Here is a 19,418-nt window from a genome sequence, read left to right as displayed (position 1 = left end):
TTTCGATTATTATTTTGGGCACAGAGGTTGGTAAAAACTTCTCCGCAGTTCCCCCCTCGGAACGGAAGGCGCTGTTTTCGGAGAAACTTAATTCTTATCAGGTTGTTCCCACTGAAAGGCTGCCAGATGTAACCACAGCTGGAGAAAGGAAGCGGGGCTCTAAGGACAGCTATTTCCGCCTGCAGTTTCTCAGCGCAGATTGCTGCAGACAGGGCAGCGCTCCGTGCGCACGAAGAGTTCGCGGTGTGCCTCCCTTTTAAACCCGTGCCCATCGTCGTCACACCTGACTGCGACCGGCCACTGAAGCAGGCCGACTAACTTGCGGCTGGTGCTGGTAAGGCCACAGACTGAGACAGAGAACCTATTAGCCTCCTATCCACCCTGCTGCTAATCAACTTTTCCATAAGACACTAAGCATTTCCTAGAGGAAAATAGGAGCCCGTCCAATGTTTAAGCCTTTGGAGGCCACTAGGAAATTTGGCTGGAGAAATCACTCATCAGCTGCTGTTCACAGCAGAAGACCTTATGCGTTTACTTGAAAGGCAATTCAAGGGGCATTCTTAATAAATCGACAGTACTGGGGGCATATGGCATTAGAACTACCTTTGTACATGTGATCATGAAGACATTCTCGGTCAGCACTCACCATTAGTGACGGGCTTCCAATCTTAATTACCTCCTTTTAAAAAAAACTCAAACCCAAGAGGAAAAAAAAAGAACATCTTGATTCCCAGAGAACAGCAGTCAAGGTAAGATGCAGCTTTCACATTTCTATGTACACATATTTTACCCAATTAAACCTTTGGTTTAACAGATGGGGAGGGGGTGAATGACAGTGCCAAACGCATGTTAGAGCATGAATGAAATTATGCAGCACAAGAAAACACTACCATACGAGAATAAATATGCACTAGATGTATGCTTTCTGCATCTTTTGACTTTTTTTTTAACAATTGAAGTCAACGTCATCTAAAAAAAAATGTTTCTGTGCCTTTATCATAAATATACAACCCACTTATTGCATGCTTTGGAAATACACTATATAAAGTTCACTAACGCATAGGTATCATAAACAACAAACATTGTAAGAAATTGACCTACCCCTATGATCATCTTTTCTCTATTCCTGAAGTTAAACTTAATAAAATTTATTTTTACACTATTTTATTACCTGTGCATTTCCCCCATTATTGTGGGGAAAGGTCCAGTATTTCTGATTTTACAGGCAAAATTACCCTTTAGATTCTGTTGGTTCAATCCGAAGTCTATGAAAGCCGGGGTTTACTGTACTCTCTTCGTAAATGCTCATCAGCATTTCCCTGCCTCCATGTGCTAAAGAACATGCTCTCACACCTGATAGACGTATGTCCCATGTCCCAAAGAACAGCTACATGTAGTTTTACCTTTGTAAAAAGTGGTATTTATCTTGCCTAGACCGTTTAACACTTTTTGATGTACAGTACTTTCCACAAACAGGGAGGTACTAAATGCTCTCATTGACATTCTTGTTACATTTCTGTAAGAAAGCTCTTGAGTCCCGCAGTCTCAGAGATGCCTATCTTCACTTTTCATCCATCTAAAACTAAACGTGCCCCTTTGAACCTGTGAAGTAAAAATGTCTCCATGTACAGGCTGCTTCATGTTTTGCAGCCCTTGCTGTTGTTTTTGTTATTTTTATTGCTGTTTTCTTGCTTTCCAGGGCACCAAAAATTATCTGCCCCATCTCCCCATTTACTGGCACAGCCCTCTATTGAAATTCCACACATGTTTTCCCAGTTAAGCCCTAGTGCTCAATTTGAAGGAGCTGTGAATGACTTTTCACCTTTTCCTTAGATAAGGACAATAGTGGTTTGTCACCCCTCACCCCTGGGAACACAAACCAGGCCCTCCTGTACCCTTCACTGCCACAAAGTCCCTACTGCTCCTCCCATGGAAACAACAGCCTCAGTCTGTATCAGATCCTTTGTTAATCCTCCATCTCCAACTTTTGTTCACCACCAGTCCAGGGGTCAAAGCAGGGAGCTTCCTTCACCAGTTATTATTGGTCTGCTTGACCAACCTCCCACTACACACAGCTTCCTGGCTTGTGCGTTTAATGGACGCAGTGTTGTTCAAAAGAGCAGAGCACCTGAATCCTCACACTGAATGCTGAAAGGTGTATCCTGTAACTGGCACCACAAGAAACACTCATCTCTGTAACGCACTTCCGTTTAAAACTTGGTCTCAAAGGGGCAGCAGAAAATCCTGTGTGTTCATAGAACCAGTGGCCTGCAATCTAACGAAGTGACTCATGTCCGTACCCGTCTGTAATGAACCGTCTGGGCAGCGAGAGCCCAGGGGGCAGGAAAGAAAACAAAAATGGTCGTTAACCTGTCACAAACACATGTCCAGCTTCATCCGCAGACATCTCACCCCAGCTTCTGCTGGATCAACGACAGTGCCCTGATTGAAAATTGTCAAGGGGGAAATTTAAATATAAAATGAAATCAGCTATGCTTTCATCTGCTGCAGTTTTTGGTAAAAAAAGTTATGAGTCTTGAAGCAGATCAAGTAGGTAGCTGCGGCAACATGCGTAGGCAGCAAAGGAACAAATAAAGGTTTATTCAATGCTTAAAAGAGAAGAAAAGAAAATGTTTAGGCTGTCGAAGGTGAGAAGGAGGGTCACACCCAAAGAAGGCTCCACAGCCGAAATATCGCGGCTCTTTTCTTCTCTTTTCAAAATGGAATGTATGAAGCATGTGTAAGTGCATGGCAAAACATACCGAGACAGCTACCCTCAACCCCAATTAAACCTCTATAACCTTTACTCAGAAGGAGAAAAAGTGGAATTTTAAAAGAGAAATTGAAAGCTGGCATTCCTTTAGGCTCATTTTGGTTATCTACAAGAGAATTCACAGCCTCCAGGGGCGGAGTGGTGGCACTGTGGCTAAGGATCTGTGTCGGAAGGTTGCCAGTTCAAATCTCATGACCGGCAGAGGAATCCTACTCCGTTGGGCCCCTGAGCAAGGCCCTTAACCCCAACTGCTCCAGGGGTGCTGTACAATGCCTGACCCTGCACTCCCTGACCCCAAGCTTCTCTCCCTGTCTGTGTGTCTGTGTCTTATGGAGAGCAAGCTGGGGTATGCGAAAAGACGAAATCCTAATGCAAGAAATTGTATATGACCAATAAAGTGATCTTATCTTATAAGAGGAAACAATGCAAGTACCAGTCTGCCAATCATGACATTAGTCTACCAAAATCCTGTAATAACTTTCCAGATAATCGGTACCCTTATAAATACCACAGGACAAAAAGTGCCCCTTTATTAACACCCGTATGGTGTGAACTGTTTAGTGTGATGTGAATGCAATGTACTAGGCAACAATTATGTACACACAAAGAGGTCAGTCATGTTAACAGAACAGCAAGTTTAGGGATATTGAGTAATATCAAAACCAATAGTTGATTCCAGGGGAAGATGTTACAGGAGACAATAAACCTACTTTAAAAAGGACATTCAACTTCAACAATTTACATATTAAGTCAGGCAGATAACATGGAGATCTACTAGATTATTAACCAGGATATTTTCTTAGTAAGCATCACAGTGGTGAGGAATAAAGATTACTGCAGTGACTGGCCTTTTAAGAGAAAATACTCTTCAACAAAATCCAGTTCCACTCCAGTCTATCACAGTAATAAAAAGTTTATTTAAGTTTACTACCTTTTCTTCTGGTAATAACTCAATTTTTAAATTGTGGCTGGCCTAGTGTTTAAATCCATACATACACACATGCAAGTTATTGTTTTTTACAGCTACACATTTCAGCAAAACAATGAGACTAAAAAAAACTGTTAAATCAAGAGTATCAATGCTCAAATGCAGGCATAAAAGAATATACAGGAAGATAACATCCAAATTTTCAAACTATGTATCTCATAAGTAGAATGTAAATCAACACCTTCGTTAAAAGATAATGAAAGTGATTTGCAAAGATTGGAATTGGTGTCTGGAAACTCAGTTCTGTCTGTAACCTTTCTGTAGGACGGTCTGTCCTACTTTGTACCTGAACTACATCTAAAATTTCCACAGAATTCCTGCAGAGTTAACATAAACTCATGAGGACATAAAAAAAGTGACACAATTCAGCAAAAACCATTCAGCAGATCTAGCCCGTCTGGTAAAACGCAACTCAGCACTTAACTCATAAAAAGACCAGTCTTGTATAATTAAGACTAATAATGGTTTTTTTCACCCCTCAAAGCTTTTTACCATTAGTTCTCCTCATCACCCATCATTAGAGCTCCCCCTGCAAGTGTAGTAATTATTGTTGCAGCATTTCCATTTTTAAAAACAGAAATGAGCAGCTGTTGCATGGAGGTCACATTTAGTTTCTCCATCATTATGGAACAGTTACGACCAGCGTAAAACTCAGCATTATATAGCCACTACTTGTGTTATTCCAGAGTCACTAGTTTCCAAGGCTAAAAGAAAAAAAGGGGCAGATCTGCTCTTTACATCCCCCTACAGCGTTATCCTCGTACAGGCATAGCTTATTTCTTTTCCCTTTACGTATTTCATAAAGTCGCCCAGTACTCTGGAGATCCTGCTGAATGTTCAGCAGGTTTTTTTCACTCCAGCACCTGGAAAAGGCAATGGAACCTGATGTGAACAATACTGCCAGCATTAAATGGAATAGACATGTCTCCCGGGTATCTCCATGCTGCAACAAATTAATTTTTGAACATGGCATTATCTCCTGTTACCTCAAGACCTACCTCACATCGCTCTCAAACAGTGTACAACAACTGCGGCCAAACATGCGCGTTTCTCGGACTCAGTAGCTTGACGTGAGACAAAACAGGGTGGATCGGGGTGGGGAAAAAAAGTTTTTGCCACTACCTAGAACCAGGGTGGGCAACAAGGTACACACAGGGCGTTATTGGCAAGCAAAAGAATTTTTAAATGGCACATGCAATAAAAGTCTAATAAGCCACAAAGAAGTTACAAAACTATAAAAACTATGCTTCACTGTTCTGTAATTCTCTACAGCATGCTACCTAATGAAAACTCTTTGGTGTATAAAAAAAAATGACTCACTTGGTTTATTTATTTGCATTATTTTTAGTGTGGCTAGACTATTGTTTTCACAGGAAAGCTCACAATTCGTATCGCTGATAACATTTTTCACACTTAAGTGTAAAATCAAACATTGTACAGCCCTGGGAAGGTTTTGGCAAGCTTTGTGAACTGTCTTGATGCAATCAAAATCTTTTTTGTCTGAAAAAGGGCAGAACAACCCAAACTGCACAATGAAAAATGGACTGCAATACTAATATTTCTAGCCGACATCTCTACGCATATAAATGAACTCAACCTCTGTCTGCAGGCTGCAGATCAAACTGTTATCAAAACATGGAAGGCTTTTCTTTTGCAAAATGCCATATTTTCTCGGGACACTGATCTCAACTTTCCACTATATCCAAAATCGTAAAGAACTTTCAAAATGCTACACAATTCGTGTTGCTGAGTTTGCACTATACACGTAAGGACTGGCATCAGAATTTTCCATCTGATTCAGGATTTCCAATGTTTTGGACTAGTGATTTCTTTTCTGATTAAACGAGACAGATGTGATAATAGTTTTCAAGCTTTCAGTAGGTGGGTATTAAGGATTTTGTAACGCACAGAAGTAAAGTTAGCTCAGAGTTCAATATTCACTCGGTTTCCATTTTTGGGAACTTCAACAGCACTGTAACGAAACCACCTAGAGATGACAAACTTGTATTTTGTCGAGGGTGATTTTTGAATGTTTTCTAAACTTTCACTTTAGCTGGTTAATAACTGAACACTCAGAGGCTTGCATGCTACTTGAAGTATAAAAAGTTTAAAGCAAGAAAAATTGGAAAGATGTGTATATTAATTAATTATATATTAATGTGTCTATTTTACTATTTAGTTTTAATAATCAAATGTAAGAAGGGCTATCATTGACATTAAAATATCAATGGGAGGCAAATCCGTAAAAAACAAGTACATGAGCACATTTTCTGCCTAGACTGGTATAGGCTACATCAAGTACCGGCTGTGGCACAATCTACAGTACTTAATGACACCAATTCAATGGGTTTTGACTGACCGGAAAGAATGTATTGTTTTTCCATAACCCATTTCTTTAAAGGCATTTCAAGAGGTAGTTTCTATAAATTATGGGACATTACGACTGGTTTGTCATGGCGGATATCCATGATGAATAGAAAACTGTTTAAAAGCTGTGCTAAAAGAAAAAACAGTGAAACGGAGGGGGAATGCAGAATACCACACTGTCCCTCTGACTTCCTCTCCCTCTCCTCCAGCAGGTATCAAAGTCTCCTAAGAGTGTGCGCACAGCTGTAGTCTGCGGTGCCCAGTGACAAGACCCAGTAGTTCCTCTCATTCCCTTAGGGGCAACCAGAGAGGCGGACAGGCAATGGTGCCACGTTATCAGTTTCCCTAATGTCAGCCACACTAATCTGAGTCAGGGTGTCAGTGTCATGTAGCCTTCCTCCTCCGGCAGTTTTCTCCATAGTGAAAGAACCCATGAATGTTTAATAGCAGATTGTCATCCACACAGCCTGTCCGCTGACAGGGGCTGCTTTAGGTACAAGACCGCAGAACCTTCTACTGTTACACTCCACATCCTTCCCTACACAAAATTCATCTGCTCTCTGGATTCTGTTGTGCAAGCTGCTGTGTTTTTAAGGCTAAACATAACCAAATCTGTTGCAATCTTTTATTCTCATTTAGCTCTACATCGGGGAGTACATGCACTCCAGATAAAATGTATGAGCAGGGAACGTGTTGAGCTTATTCAAATAGTCAGATGAGAGATTCACAACTGCAGTGCCCAGCAAGCAGCCTTTCAGTGAAATCTAAACAGCCCACTGATTAGTGCAAGGACAGGTTGATTCTTCTTGTGGGGCAGGAGGGAGCACAGCATTTCTCTAGATTGGCGCCATTATTAATGCCTTCTCTTAGCCGTCAGGGTTTCAAAACCCAACTCCCAGCAGTGCTGTTATCCGCTCTCTCTTTCTTCATTTCTGAGTCCACAAGATAGGTTTCAAAAACGTCACCATCTTCCCAATTTGCAACAGTGCGAAACTAACACCATCACTTATTTACTTCGTGCTGGTGGCACTTATGATGTCATGATCGTCTGAGCCCACAGCAGTTTCCCTGCGTATCCATCAGCAGCCTCACTCCCCGAGTCCATCTGACGATGCAACCGAGATACAAGAGAATGAATTACAGAGATCACTTCACCTGACTAATAAATGACACATTAAAGAAAAATAAATCTTGTCAACCACATCTAAAACTTGACTCCCAGTCGTACAGCAGCTATGAGTTGTTTACAGATATTTGATAAGGATTCCTCTTGTTTCTATTATATAGGCGCTTCAATGGCCTTAGAATTGAAATGCATGGGATTCCTCAGTGATTTTAATTAAGAGCTTCAGGCGAGTTTGGATATGAAGGAAAGCTACAATCTTTTTTTTTGTAGGTCATCATTTCATCACTTTCTAGCTAGGCACATAACTGACACAACCACAAGTCTCCAACTGAAAACAAGAACATTTAATAACTTGGCGCAGAATCAAACAAATTAGTAGGTTTTCCTGAAAGGGCACTGCGGACATGCACTATTAAATTGCGATTTTCACTTCTAATGCCTCCTTCAAAGATCCTGCAGGAAGCTAAACCCAACAAAATAATTTGAACACAGCTCTGATGTGCAGCAGTGTTTCTGGAACATTGACTTAGCCCAAAAGCCTACACAGAGAGCCTAATGGGCTACTTCCATGAAGCAGAGGCCCAGCCCTTGAGCACAGTGCTTGCTCCTGCCTCTGTGGTGAGTAATGATGTCATTGTGTACAGATATGGTCTGCACACTGTGCCCAACTGCACCTGTGTTGCCGTGTTGAATGTGTCAAGACTGAACATGGGCATGTATTTTCAAGGATTCTGACATGTAAGTTTAAACTTTCTATGCCCGTTCTGGGCACTGAACCATGTTTAAAAAGCAGCAGGAGAGGAAACCAGTTCAAGGGGGAGCCAATGCCAAGACATGGATGAGACTGCTACCTGCACTTCAAGTCAAGCACTCAAGTGAGACGTTCTGCCCAGGAAAAGCACCCCCTGCCCAGGGACGCCTGACATGTGGCATTAATTCAGGAATTAAAAACAGATATAAAAAACTACCCAGATGTTTTCCACTGATCTGCACCAAGCATGTCAAAAAACATCAGCCAAGTGCAGGCTGTAATCCAACCGCCCTGCCGCGCGACGGTGAGAGGTTAAAAATAATTACGTTCATGTGGCACCCATAGTAGGGGTGCTGTCCCTTTAGTGGGCTGTTTCTCGGAGCTGGAACACACATCTATCTGATCTGCGTGCAACAGTAACCCAACCCCTTTCAAACCTGATCAATTTCTTCTGTCCAGATCAAAAGTCAGATCTTGAAAACGTACAGATAAATGCATGCCCATTTAAGAAAAAAAAAGGCACAGATTGCTGTACCAGTCTTTTTCAAGTTCAAAGCAGTGATTGAAGAGTACTTTGACTGCACTCTGTTATTGAAAGAGCTTTCCATCACTGAAAAATCTGACTTTGTTTAAAACAATTAAGATGTCCTGGGCCCAAATCTAAATTCTTCACTGAACTAGATATTACAATCATGACGGTCAGAGGAAGACTTGCCTAAAATTTAAAAATCTCCTTTGGACTTCAACATTTGAAATGAGCCAGAGAAGAAGACGACAACCCTAAACTCATGTGATTGCCACGATATCTACCATGTGAGCGAGTGAGTCACTTTCGGAACCCAAGGCCACAACGTCTCCAAATCCCATTTCTAAAAGGCACAGAGAATAATTGTATGGGGGGAAAAAAAAAACAAGAGAAAGGAACAAGACCAAGAATACAAACAACAATCCTGCACAGAACTGGTTTTAAAACCCTCTTCTCAAGTTTGGGAACCATGAAGGCAAAAGGTAAAAACAAAATATCTCAACCGAGAAGCTCAAATCAGAGTAGTTTAAAGCTGTATGTTGAGGTGGTGTTTTATAAAAAAGGCACTTGAGCTTCATTATAAAACAGTGTTATAATCTACAAATTGCAGAATACTTTCCTAACCTCCACGGGTAGATTATTGTTCATGTTGCAGTATGATCCCTTACATACATGTTGTATTGTTATTAAACTCTGAAATAAGGAGGAGAGGAAAATTTCAACTCTTCAGACCATTTCAATCGATTGCTAGTCAACCATTCATATACATGTAATCTGATCTTGCCTGACATAAGACAGGAATCCTCCCAGAGGAAATGGGTGTATTTCTGTTTGTTTTTTTTTTTAAGACATTCAAGTAGCATTATTTTCAAAAAACAAAACGATACATCTGCCTAGATGTGATCAATACAGAGAGAATGGTACTTTGTTTTGGTGATTATATTTTGGATATGGTGAAAAACAGAAAAAAGCTGAGAAAAAGAGATCCTCAGCTTAAAGTTGCGTGAGGGTGATTACTCAAATGTATGCACTGACTCGGCAGAATCTAGCTGCTTTTTTCATGCTAATGGAGCATCAAGCGTCAATGCTAACACCAACAGCTTCAGTCCACGCACCTCCTCAGCCAGTCTGCAGCATTTATTCCACAGTAGTGTTAACTCTTGTTGCAAACCCTGCCGTCCCCCTCACAAGTAAAGCACCAAACGTTAATTTTATAGCACGTTTAGATGGATTGATAATATGAATGAGGAGCAGCAATCTCAAGACCTCCTCGCACCCCTCCGTGGCAGCCTGATTATTTCTCACCCCCTGTCGATTTGCACAAGCAGAAGAGTTCCCACTTTCACTGGTGGCCATGAGAACAGGGAGGAGTGAGTGTGTGTGGGCAAGGGCCGTTACACCACTTCTGGAGTTCAGGGATTGGGGGTGGGGGGGGTCACACAACAGGCAAGGCAAACAATGGTAAAGCACAGAGCCTCACACCAGTTTGTGGGCATTGTCAACCAATATCAACCTTCTTGGTTGCCCTCTGGGAAACCCGGACTCTACCTTCTTCACCCTCATGAACTCTTGATACGGTATTAAGATGATGTAAGAAAACACATACATGAGGCCACTGGTGTAACAGTTTTGTGTACTTTATCAAAATATTAAGGAACCCATTATCTACTGCTGTCCTTACTATCAATGTTACTAATGACTGTAACAGCCAGCGGCAGTTGGTACTGATGTAAAGGTTGGCAGCTATCTAAAGGGTCAGGGCCTAACAGAGAGCTGCTGTACCTTTCTCTTTCAGATTAATTAGCATTTTCACAAGCAGGAGTCTATGTAAACATGACTTGAGTGTGCCAGAAAAAAAGGGCTTTTTGTCCATTTGTGAGGTGCAGATATTGGGTAAATCAAGCCTCAGCAGTAGGTGAGGCTGGGCCTGGTCTGTAATGGGCCTGGAGGCCTCTGTTCAGTGTGGCCCTCCTCCTCCAGACCCGAATCTCCAAACCATTGGCTACATACAATGACTGGGAAAACTGAGGTCCTGACAGACCACTTGGTCATTGAAGATCCCAGGATAAGTGCTTAAGAGCAGGATAGTCAACTGCAGTGAATGAGCTACATTCTACACTGGGCTCATATGATATAGCTACCCTAAAGCTCACCTCCATTTAATCAGTGAGGCACGTTTCCTCTAGTCTCAATCCTTCGGTCATGTCACCCAGGTGAGGCCCCTGGGGTCCTATTCAGACATATACGTCTTTGGGATTCTTTGTGATGAAAAGCACTATACGGTGTATGTCCTATGGCTTTTGGAGGGGAATTTATAAAGCATACTTAAATGTACAGAGACTAGCATTTTATATTCAAAATATTTTTTCCACCAATTTGGTGTTCACATTATTTTTTATATGAAGGCTTCAAGCGTCACCATCGGCAGTAGAATCAATGAACGTCTTATTCTTCTGCATCCTACTTAAAATAAAACCCCCGAGCTGCGACATCATGCACGTAAACCTTAAATTTCTTTTAGAAAAGGTCTCTCTTGTAAAAAAATCTGTGTCAATCCAAGCAGTATAGTTTTTTCAGGTAACAGAATGATCAATTAAAGGAGTTGAGCTCTTAAATCAATTTTTTGCAACTTTCCCTTGTAAGCCCATAATGTGTAAACTCAGTTAAGAAAAATACTTTTAAGAGCTTCTCACTCGTAAGTTAAGTTCTGGGAGTTCTGAGGTGCTAGGCGGCAGGGCTAAGATATATTCGTGCAGAATACAGGTTATCTTGCATCTACGTTTAAATCTTACACTTGAAAAATGCAATCATCTGCAGACACTGTACTTGATAACCCGTTTATATGAGGCTGCAGGATGCTTTTTGCAACAATCTCGTCTTTAATGAGCAAATATTGCATCTTTTAATTAGCTCTTAACTTTTTTATGAACGTTATAAATCAATCTGACAATTCCGGGGAATAAATCTGATAAAACGAGCAAGTACACTGTTTAACTTCCAGAAATCCAATTTAACACAAGATCCAAGGGGGTTAAAGAAGTAATTATTTCCCGGTATGTCTTCCATCTTCCAAATATGATGCGCTAAGCGCGTCTCAGTTGTCCTGCTGATAGTGTGAATCTGTACAATAAAATCGCTGTTGGTGATCCTGCCCTTGTGAGACATATACACAAATTTTTTAACTCCTTCATACTTGGGCGTTTTAAAAGTTTCACCAGAAACTCAACAGCCTTAACTGCATCGATGATAATGATGATTATTAATTATTATTATTCCAACACGTCTGTATAACGTGTCCCACGAAACAACGTACAGTTTCAAGTTGCTGTGTATTTATAAGCACAAGCATGTTTCTAAATATGAATAAACATGGTAACTTTCACACCCGGCGAGATGTGTTATCAAATAAAGCTTTAAAAAAACATAACAGTTTCCAAAAATAATGAGGAAACCGAAAAACAGTGGATGTTAAAAATGTTTAAGTCTGCAAACCTTGACCGGGGAGCTCCGAGTGGCAGTCGGCAAGTCTCGGATGGCTGTCCCTGGAGGAGAGGCTGAGATGCCGGACGCGCATCCAAGGGAAGCCCCGGTGAGAGACGGTCTCCCTCCGTTTCTGGGTCGCTGTTTAATCCCGTCCAGCAGCCGCACCAAAAGGATGTTAGCTGGTAAATCGTCCACGCCGCAGTCCACCAGTATCCGGCACTCCGGGCAGCGCAGCTCGTTGCGGGAGCTGACGATATTTTCCAGGCAGCGGCGGCAGAAAGTGTGCTGGCAAGGCAGGACTTTGGCGGTGGTGTCCAGCCGCTCCAGACATACCGAACACTCGAGTAAATCCAAGAGGGACGACTCGTCCATCTTAGCCCGAAATGCGAACCGCAAAACGTGTTTCTAGCCCCGCAAACGATGCACTGCGGGCAGGGTGAAACATACTGGCGAGCACAGAGGACGACAACTACTCCTCCTCCTCCGCCGGAGCTCCGGCAAAGAGCTGCTACAACAGAGCCGTACCAAAAAAAAGTGAGGTCAAATCCTAGCAGCAGGCGCACCGAGATCTACATAGCTACGCGTTGATTAGAGGAGCACAGACGGTGTACTGCAAGACAACACAGCGCTGTTGAGCTTTTAATTACGCATCGCTGCTCGAAAGTGGGAAAACCAAACCCCATACGTGCCCTTCACCTCAGGTGTGTGGTGCAACACCTTAATGACGAAGATAAGGAGACAACACACATTCCCCACAGCCGCGTATCAGCACATCCAGCCACATGATGTCTCAACGATTGTAGAGAACAGATTAAAAAAAATCTAAATTCCTCTACCCTTAAACCAAGAGGGACGTTAATCCCTTTAACGATTCGGATCGTAAAACAATTTTCAACTCCTCCATTTCTGTGTGAACTGAAAGGCTGTTATACCCTCAGCTCAATTGCTCAAGACGTTCATTTTTTCGAAGTGTTACACAAGATTGTACCCACTCTGCGAGTCTGAGAAAGTGCACAATTCAACATTGCAATAGATCACTGACATTGCGAATTGCCAAGAATGAACTATCCAAATTAGTGACTACGTTTGGTGTATAAATTGTAATATGCATTGCATTACAGTTGTTGAATGGAAATTGCAATCTTTCAAAAGTACGGCGTTGTAAAACCTGTTTTCTGCCATTGGCGTGGTTATCGTGACTGTCAGAGTTCTAATTCATGTTGTGTTATAAAGCTAAGACAGTATGACAACGGTAATACTAAAAGTTATCAGAAGCACAAGATTTATATTAATGAACAAAGCGTGCTTCGTGTAAACAACCATTTCAGAGATGTGTTTCCCATGTTTCGCTATTCCATCTCGGTAAACTAAGATGAAAACTTTTTTCTTCGCGAACTACAGGGATTTTGAAATATTTGATACAACAAATGCTCAGCCTAGCCAAAACCTAGTACAAAACACAAACAAACCCCCCACAAGACACCTCCTCCGTATTCTCCAAAACACCACGTCTATTTGTCGAAAAGGGTTTCCTTACCCAAGCTCTGAACTAGCGTCACAACAACGGAAATGCGTAACAGAAAACCTGCAGAGATTGTGTGCATCGGAGATAACATCATAAGACGTGGTCACAACGATAAACATTTGTTGCAACGCAGTGCCCCCTAGCGGTGCATTGATTGTTTTTTTTTTCCTGGCAGGCGAATTTCTTAAAGCGAACATAGGTTGCAGCCAGCATATAAACGCATAACTCAGTGACAGTTCAGTTTTAGCTTAGCGATCTTTGAATTGCAGTTTGCCATTATAGTGATCACTTACTGAAGACGCCAATTCATTAAGTCCTGAAGGTAAATCATTGTTTTGTTGTGCATTTCCATAATCACTTTTTGTTTGGAAACGTTAGCTTAAAGATCCATAACCACGGTGCATTTTTACACAAGAATAATACTCACTGTATGAAGACTTTAAACCCGAGTCTTGTATGTATCACTCTACAAAAAATATATATTTCTTCTCTGAAATCACTCAACAAACAAGATACATTACCAGTCTCAGATCAATGTCCTACTCTGATAAGTGAACTAAATGTTGTTAGTAGTTCAGGTGGGTAGCTGCGTCAGCATGCGTAGGCTGCAAAGGAACAAGTAATAGGTTTATTCCATGCTGAAAAAAAGAAGAAAGAGAACACAACGTTTCGGCCGTGGAGCCTTCTTCAGGTGTTTATTCCATGCTTTTTTTCAGCATGGAATAAACCTATTACTTGTTCCTAAATGTTGTTAGTTTTGTACAGTGATGAAGGGGTACTGATTCAAAAACTGAAATTCCTCAAAGGAACTAACAAAGTGAACTAAATGGGCTTCTTCAGAATCAACAGTTTAAAATGAACCAGAGGGCACAAGTGGAAAATTAGGGGGAAATGCATTTAAAACTGAGAACAGGAGAAATAAAGAGTATGGAACAGTAGAGTATGGAGTACTGTCAGAGCTGATAACTTAGTAGATATGTAGATCATTTATCTACTGAGCAGTCATGATCAGACCCTGACTGGGCCACAGCTCTATCAACACTGCTTATCCAGTGGGATCCTCATGTTACTGCCTCCTCCCTACCACCCTTCAGAAAGCCCAGAATATTGCAGCCTTCCCATTTACCGTGGTAAAAAAATGACCTTGTCCATTATACTGTGAATCGACCATGTGGTTTATGTATTCTCCTTCACTTAACTTTAACCAGGTTACTAGCATTGGAAATGTGTCTTAGGCATGTTTATCAGGCAACAACCCTTAGCCGAGTGATACTGATGACTCCATCGTAATTCCAAACCTACATGATTTTTCATTGATCATCAGAGATATAATAGTTCCATCAGAGTCTCAGCAGAGTTTCCAATCAGTATTGCTTGTTCTGTCCCCATCACATTTATAGACAAACATCTTGTCTCAAGTCCCAGTACAGCAAAAATCCCTTTCAGTCAGTATGACTGTAATACACGGGTCTTCAAGTTGAGTTTTCACTGATAACCTAAAAAAATCTCAAATTTGTGTAAGAACTATTTTTAGGATACAGTTGAATGCACTACATACAGAAACGCTGGTTCTACTGGCAGAACTCATGAACTGACAATCATTGTAAGAATTCTCGGAAAGATCAAGCTGAATATTTCTGGCTTTTAACATACCAGTACAATATCCATTCCGAAAAACAGATTTTAATTTTCCATTGCAAATTATTGCAATTCCAACGGATTGCATATGCAAAAGCTAACGATACCTTATTAAAACAGACACAAATAAGCCAATCATTAGATTAACTGGCACAATGTTACATTTTTTAAAGGTCTTCAGCTGTCAATGATTTAAAGAAAAGTAGAAAAGCTGCTGGAGTGTGACCATCTAGCACTGCATACCTCTGCTATTTATTACCAGTGGCCATATCACCATACACCTCACAACAGGCAACTCACTGGAGCTCAGCAGGTGTGAGCCTGGTCAGTACCTGGACTGGAGATTTCCTGGGAAAGCTAAAGTTGCTGCTGGAAGAGGTGTTAGAGGGGCCAGCAGGGGGCGCTCACCCTGCAGCCTGTATGGGTTCTAATGCCCCAGTATAGTGATGGGGACACTAATTATAATAATTAATAATTGCTTACAGTTATATGTAACATGTATATGTTATATGTCTGAAGGACAGCACCTGTTTACAGTATAGTGTCCCAGTCTCTATGCTTGGGCATTAGGACCCACATGGACTGCAGGGTAAGTGCCCTCTGCTGGCCCCACTAACACCTCTTCCAGCAGCAACCTTAGTTTTTCCCAGGAGATCTCTCATCCAGGTACTGACCAGGCTCACACCTGTTTAGCTTCAGTGGGTTGCCAGTTGTGAGTTGCAGAGTGATATGGTTGCTGGCACTATACTGTAAACAGGCGCCGTCCTTCTCATGAGATGTAAAACCGAGGTCCTGACTCTCTGCGGTCTTTAAAAACGCCAGAGTGTTTCTTGAAAAGAATAGGGGTGTTACCTGGGTCTCCTGTCCAAATTCCCTATTGGCCTTTACCAATCATGGCCTCCTAATAATCCCCATCTACTGTATGAACTGGCTTCATCACTCTGTTCCCCTCCCTACTGTTTGCTGATGTGTGGTGAGTGTCCTGGTGCACTATGGCTGCCGTCGGATCATCCAGGTGGATGTTGCACACTGGTGGTGGTGGAGGGTAGTCCCCATTACCTGAAAAGTGCTATATAAGTGTAAGGATTTATTATTATTGCAGTTTGTTTCTGCGAGTAGTAGTACAGTATGTGTTTCTAGAGACAACACTGCCAACCGGTGGATCACAGAAGTACTGTTTTGCTCTTGAATGTGCAACCCAGTGGTTAATGCAAACAAGGCTTGCAAGGCCTACATGTGCACACATAGCCTGTCTCTGTCACACAGACAGAGTGTCTGCAAGCCTGCGGCTGTGTGTTTCTTGAAACCACAGGCATAAAGCACCTTTCAAACGCGTGTCTTTGTTGATATTTGACACCTCCTTGGTTTCAGAAAATGCGTCACTATGGAAAATACATGAAAGAGGAAAAGGTGTATCTTTCCAGCAGACATTTATCAAGGCCCGCTGAGAAAAGTCAGTTAAAGGGTCCTTGTCCCCTTACATTGGAAGTTTTTAAAATTGTAACAGCTATGGGAAAAATACACAGAAATACATAAAAAAACACTGCGATCCAAAAGACTCAGCCCATGTTATATGTACAGTATGTATAATACTGTACATATATTTAGCTTATGATCATCAACATAAAGATTTTACTAGTGTTTACTGTTGTTGTAATAAATGTAACTATTGTTAATATTGGTTTATTTTGGAGAGAAACAATAAAGATCATCAATTAACAATCTACAGTTCAAACTGACCATAATATAAACTATATATATATATGAGCAGCCAATATGAAGCATTTCATATATGAAAATTTCAGCAGGTAGGTAATCCATTACATTTACCAATCCAGTCTAACTGATTCAGTGTCTCATGCTTGTCATCTTTAAGGTTATTTCTGTCTCTCTACATGTCCATAAAGCTAAAATGCTACTTTTTGTACAACACAGATTGAAGATCTATCAGCTAAATTCCACTAGAAGAACTGTTAAATGTGTTTCTGTGTAGGACTTAGCAAAATGCCTAAGAGTTTTGCTTAGCGGCATAGTGTATGTATGGGAAAAGCAAACAGTAATTCCTGTCTCCACCATCCACTTTCTAACTGCTTTATCCAACACAGGGACACGGACGAGCCAGAGCCAATCCCAGCAAGCAGCAGGCACAAGGCAGGGTTCACACCCTTGACAGGTCACCAGGCCTTGGCAGGACACGCATAGACAGAGACACAAACACACTCTCACTTCTGCCAATTTTCCCAGAAGCCAGTTCACCTACTAGTACGTTTTTTGACTGTGGGAGGAAACTGAAGCACCCGTGGAAACCCACATCATCACAAGAACAACATGCAAATCTCACACAGATAGTAGAACCCAGGGCCCCAGTGCTGCAAGGCAACAATGCTTACCACCGCCCCACTGTACCACCATAATTGCTATAGTGTGGTGTTAAAAATTGAAATTATAATGATCGTTTTTTGGTAATTTTGATAATCTAATGCAGCCTGGCCATGTATGCTGCTGTCACATGTTGCCCTTTATTTCAGCAGCTTCAGACATTTCCAAGGACTATAAAATCCTCGAAAGATTGCAGCTGGCAAAAAGCAAAAATCTATTTAAAGGCTGTTTCACTTTAACAGCAGAACACACTCTTAAACAGCCCCAGGTGTTGTATTAAATTATTCAGAAGCTCAAAATGCCAATATTGGCATAATTTTGAAGCATTAAGTTAAATAAAATAAAATTGAAATGTCAAAGGTGATACCATTGTCTTTTCTGCCATCCTCATAAGTACTCAAAGCATTTAGCAGCTATAGATTTACCTCATCTATATATAAACATAGTAATGCACACATACAAATTCGCAGTGTGTACTTCCTTCAGGTGGTCATAACTGCTTCAGGGTGGTCTTAAAGGGATATTTAGATCAGCTAAGTCCAGGATAATTTTTTAAAATTCTAGCACTGTTGGGACTGGAGTAATATTACTCACCTGAATTTGTTGAAAGGGATTAGCTTGTAGGAGCATGTTCATTTCATGCAATAAACTGCATCTCCACCAAAATTATAGATCCCCAGTATTCAACAATAGTGTAACCACTAATTAAGTAATTAAGACTGCTACAGAACATAAAGGGGTGTCTATGCCATAAAGACTTTACATCCTGCTTTGGCTACAGAATACATTTGTGTTGTACCACCCACGTGGGTTGGATGTCTGTTACTGTGATGAAACTATGGAAGAAGCTATAACACATCTCAAAGTTGTGAGCTCTGCTGCCTGACTGTGGTGCACATTTCACTGGGTGGAGTAAAATGAAAAGCATGAAATAGATTTTGGGATCCCAAAATATTTCCAGGTGGTTTGGACTAGACAACAATCAATAAAGATTATTATTTAGAAATATTCCCAATGTAAGGGTTACTAACTCATCTGAGTTACATATAAAATATTTGTGGTGCAAATTTCATTGGAATTTATTTTCAGTAGATTGCAACAGACATGATTCTATGTATAAATGGATTTAAGCCTATAAGTCTATTCTAATTGTGTAGAACCAGTATAGAAGGAATTGTTCTTATTAACAACAATTAATGTGCAGTTTTGATTTGCTATGAATACAAGGCAACCCTGTAAATAAACTTGTCTGTTGATGGGATTACCTACTGAGATCATGTCTGTCTCTGATGGCTCAGTTTCAGTGCAGTTTAGTTGGGTGTTGGGTCCAGAGTATCTTTCTGGCCCTTAGTTCCCCAACACTACCATCTGAGATGCTGTGAGTAATTAATTTTTGATTGGCAAGAACACTCTTATGAATTGGCTTTGTGGTCAAAATGTAAAGATTCCCCTGGAATCAAAGAGAGAGTGTCTTCCAGCTTTTCTTTGATTAAATGCCACTCCACAGACGAGAAGCAGATTGACTCGATGGCTGTATGTTGGAGGTTAATATTTTTGGAAGGCATGGGAGCAGCAATTAATCACTCCGTGGGATCTTTTTTGGACAAAGTAAGTCTGAACGGCTTCGTTTGGAAGGAGTGTTTTTATGATTCTGAGCGTGTAAATCATAAGAGCTAGCATTACAATAACTCATCTCAAATTCTCCTGGTATTTTACTTCTTAAAAGATTCTTCTCCACAGGTAATTAACAATGGTGTGCAATGACTACCAACCATTTTTCATCAGCAAAAAAACAAGAATATGTAGGCTGCAGAAATCTGCTTTTCTCTAAAGATACCTGGATCTCAGTTTGTGGGCTGTTC

At 41.1% G+C, this 19,418-nt stretch overlaps 1 protein-coding gene across 1 annotated transcript in view; it reads right to left on the bottom strand.

Moving 5' to 3' along the window:
- sh3rf3 (SH3 domain containing ring finger 3) overlaps positions 1-13,576 on the bottom strand; it is a 167,305-nt gene extending 153,729 nt beyond the window's left edge. The window contains exon 1 of the mRNA XM_088609007.1: positions 12,024-13,576. Within this exon, the coding sequence (XP_088465133.1) occupies positions 12,024-12,386 (363 nt within the window). The 5' untranslated portion in view covers positions 12,387-13,576. The remainder of the gene's footprint in view (positions 1-12,023) is intronic.
- Between the last annotated feature and the right edge of the window lie 5,842 nt (positions 13,577-19,418).

Source organism: Lepisosteus platostomus, chromosome 2 (genome assembly GCF_059453375.1).
Source record: "Lepisosteus platostomus isolate fLepPlt1 chromosome 2, fLepPlt1.hap1, whole genome shotgun sequence".
Classification (NCBI taxonomy): Eukaryota; Metazoa; Chordata; class Actinopteri; order Semionotiformes; family Lepisosteidae; genus Lepisosteus; species Lepisosteus platostomus.
The sequence above is the reverse complement of the archived record's forward strand: the minus strand, read 5'-3'. Positions and strand labels throughout refer to the sequence as shown.